This window comes from Penaeus monodon, chromosome 30, assembly GCF_015228065.2.
Source record: "Penaeus monodon isolate SGIC_2016 chromosome 30, NSTDA_Pmon_1, whole genome shotgun sequence".
Taxonomy (NCBI): Eukaryota; Metazoa; Arthropoda; class Malacostraca; order Decapoda; family Penaeidae; genus Penaeus; species Penaeus monodon.
In genome coordinates this window covers 13,717,460-13,719,074 of record NC_051415.1, presented here as the reverse complement: position 1 = coordinate 13,719,074, position 1,615 = coordinate 13,717,460, and the positions used below count along the sequence as shown (strand labels likewise).

General features: G+C 57.5%; 1 protein-coding gene across 1 annotated transcript; it reads right to left on the bottom strand.

Annotated features, from left to right (window-relative positions):
* Positions 1–410: 410 nt before the first annotated feature.
* On the bottom strand, positions 411–1,549 carry LOC119592357 (putative lysozyme-like protein). Its single transcript, XM_037941184.1, has 2 exons — positions 1,543–1,549; positions 411–1,401 (listed from the first exon to the last, which is right to left on the bottom strand). Exons 1-2 carry the CDS (start codon positions 1,547–1,549, stop codon positions 749–751), a joined length of 660 nt encoding a protein of 219 aa, XP_037797112.1. The 3' UTR covers positions 411–748.
* Between the last annotated feature and the right edge of the window lie 66 nt (positions 1,550–1,615).

Genomic DNA, 1,615 nt, shown 5'->3' with positions numbered 1-1,615 from the left:
CGAAGCGCCTCCATACCCACCTCCACTTCCTCCAATTGAGCTGCCTCCATCGTATCCACCTCCACCTCCCCCGCCTCCTCCATACCCTCCTCCTCCACCCCCACCGATACTTATTCCTCCACCAGCCCCCCCATATCCACCTCCACCACCTCCAACAGAACCGCCTCCTCCATATCCTCCTCCTCCACCTCCGCCTCCATGACCTCCTCCAACAGAACCGCCTCCTCCATAGCCTCCTCCTCCACCTCCACCACCTATAACAGAACCGCCTCCTCCATAGCCTCCTCCTCCACTTCCATGTCCTCCTCCACCGATGCTTATTCCTCCACCCGCACCTCCATAGCCTCCTCCACCTCCGCCTCCACTAATCCCAATACCTCCATGACCCCCCCCTCCTCCTCCTCCTCCACCGCCGCCTCCATATCCTCCTCCTCCACTTCCTCCGAGGCCTATTCCTCCACCTAGTCCTCCTCCACTAATGGGGGCGCTGTAGGAGGAGCTCGGTGCTTCAGGAGCGCTGTAGGAACTTCCACCTCCTCCGATGCCTCCTCCGGTGCCGCCTGCATGACCTCCAAAGTCTCGGCCACTTCCTGCAGACGGCGCATTGTAAGACTGGCTGGGAACAGACGGGGTGTCATAAGACTGACTGGGAACTGATGGCGTGTCATAGATTGACTGGGGACAGATGGCGTGTCATATGACTGGCTTGGGACAGATGGCGTGTCATATGACTGGCTTGGGAAATGGCCTAAGATTGACTGGGGACAGATGGCGTGTCATATGACTGGCTTGGGACAGACGGCGTGTCGTAAGACTGACTAGGAACAGATGGCACATCGTAAGATTGACTGGGACCAGTTGGGGCGCTGTAACTCTGGCCGAGGCCGCTGCCTCCGCCGCCTAAGCTACCAAAAGAACCGGATCCCCCGAAGGAGCCGGATCCTCCGAAGGAACCGGATCCTCCGAAAGGACCGGAGCTTCCCAAGGAACCCGAGCTGCCTAAGCCTGGCGCACTGTAAGATTGTGCAGGCACAGCTGGCGCGGAATAATCACTAGAGGGCTGGCTCACAGCTGGCGCGGAATAACCACTAGAGGGCTGGCTTATAGCTGGCGCCGCGTATCCAGCACCTGGCCCGCTCACGGCATCAGCGGGCCCGAAGCTGATCAGGCCTCCGGAGCCGGCGTTGCTCGCCTGGGGGCCGGTGGGGGCGAAGTACGTATCTTGGGGTTGCGGCGAGGGGGCGCTGTAACTCGTGCTCGGCTGCGAGAGCTGTAGCTGAATGACCTGGGTCTGCGGGGGCGCGTACTGTTGCGAGACAGACTCCAGGGGGAGAGGCTGCACCGCCAGGCCGCTGTTCGGCAGTTGGTACAGCGGCGGCGGCGGGATGTTGCCCACGTCGGCTGATTCGAGAATAAATACACGTTAGATTATGATTTGAAGTAAACGTATTATATACACCATATGACTAACGCAAAACAACACGTTGTTCCTAAAATGTGAAATGAATATATGAGAGAAGACCCAGATAAGGAAGGAAAGACAATACATATACACGGATTGACTGAATAAAAATAAAATAGACAGAACCAGAGAAGAGTAGACAGAAGAAATTAC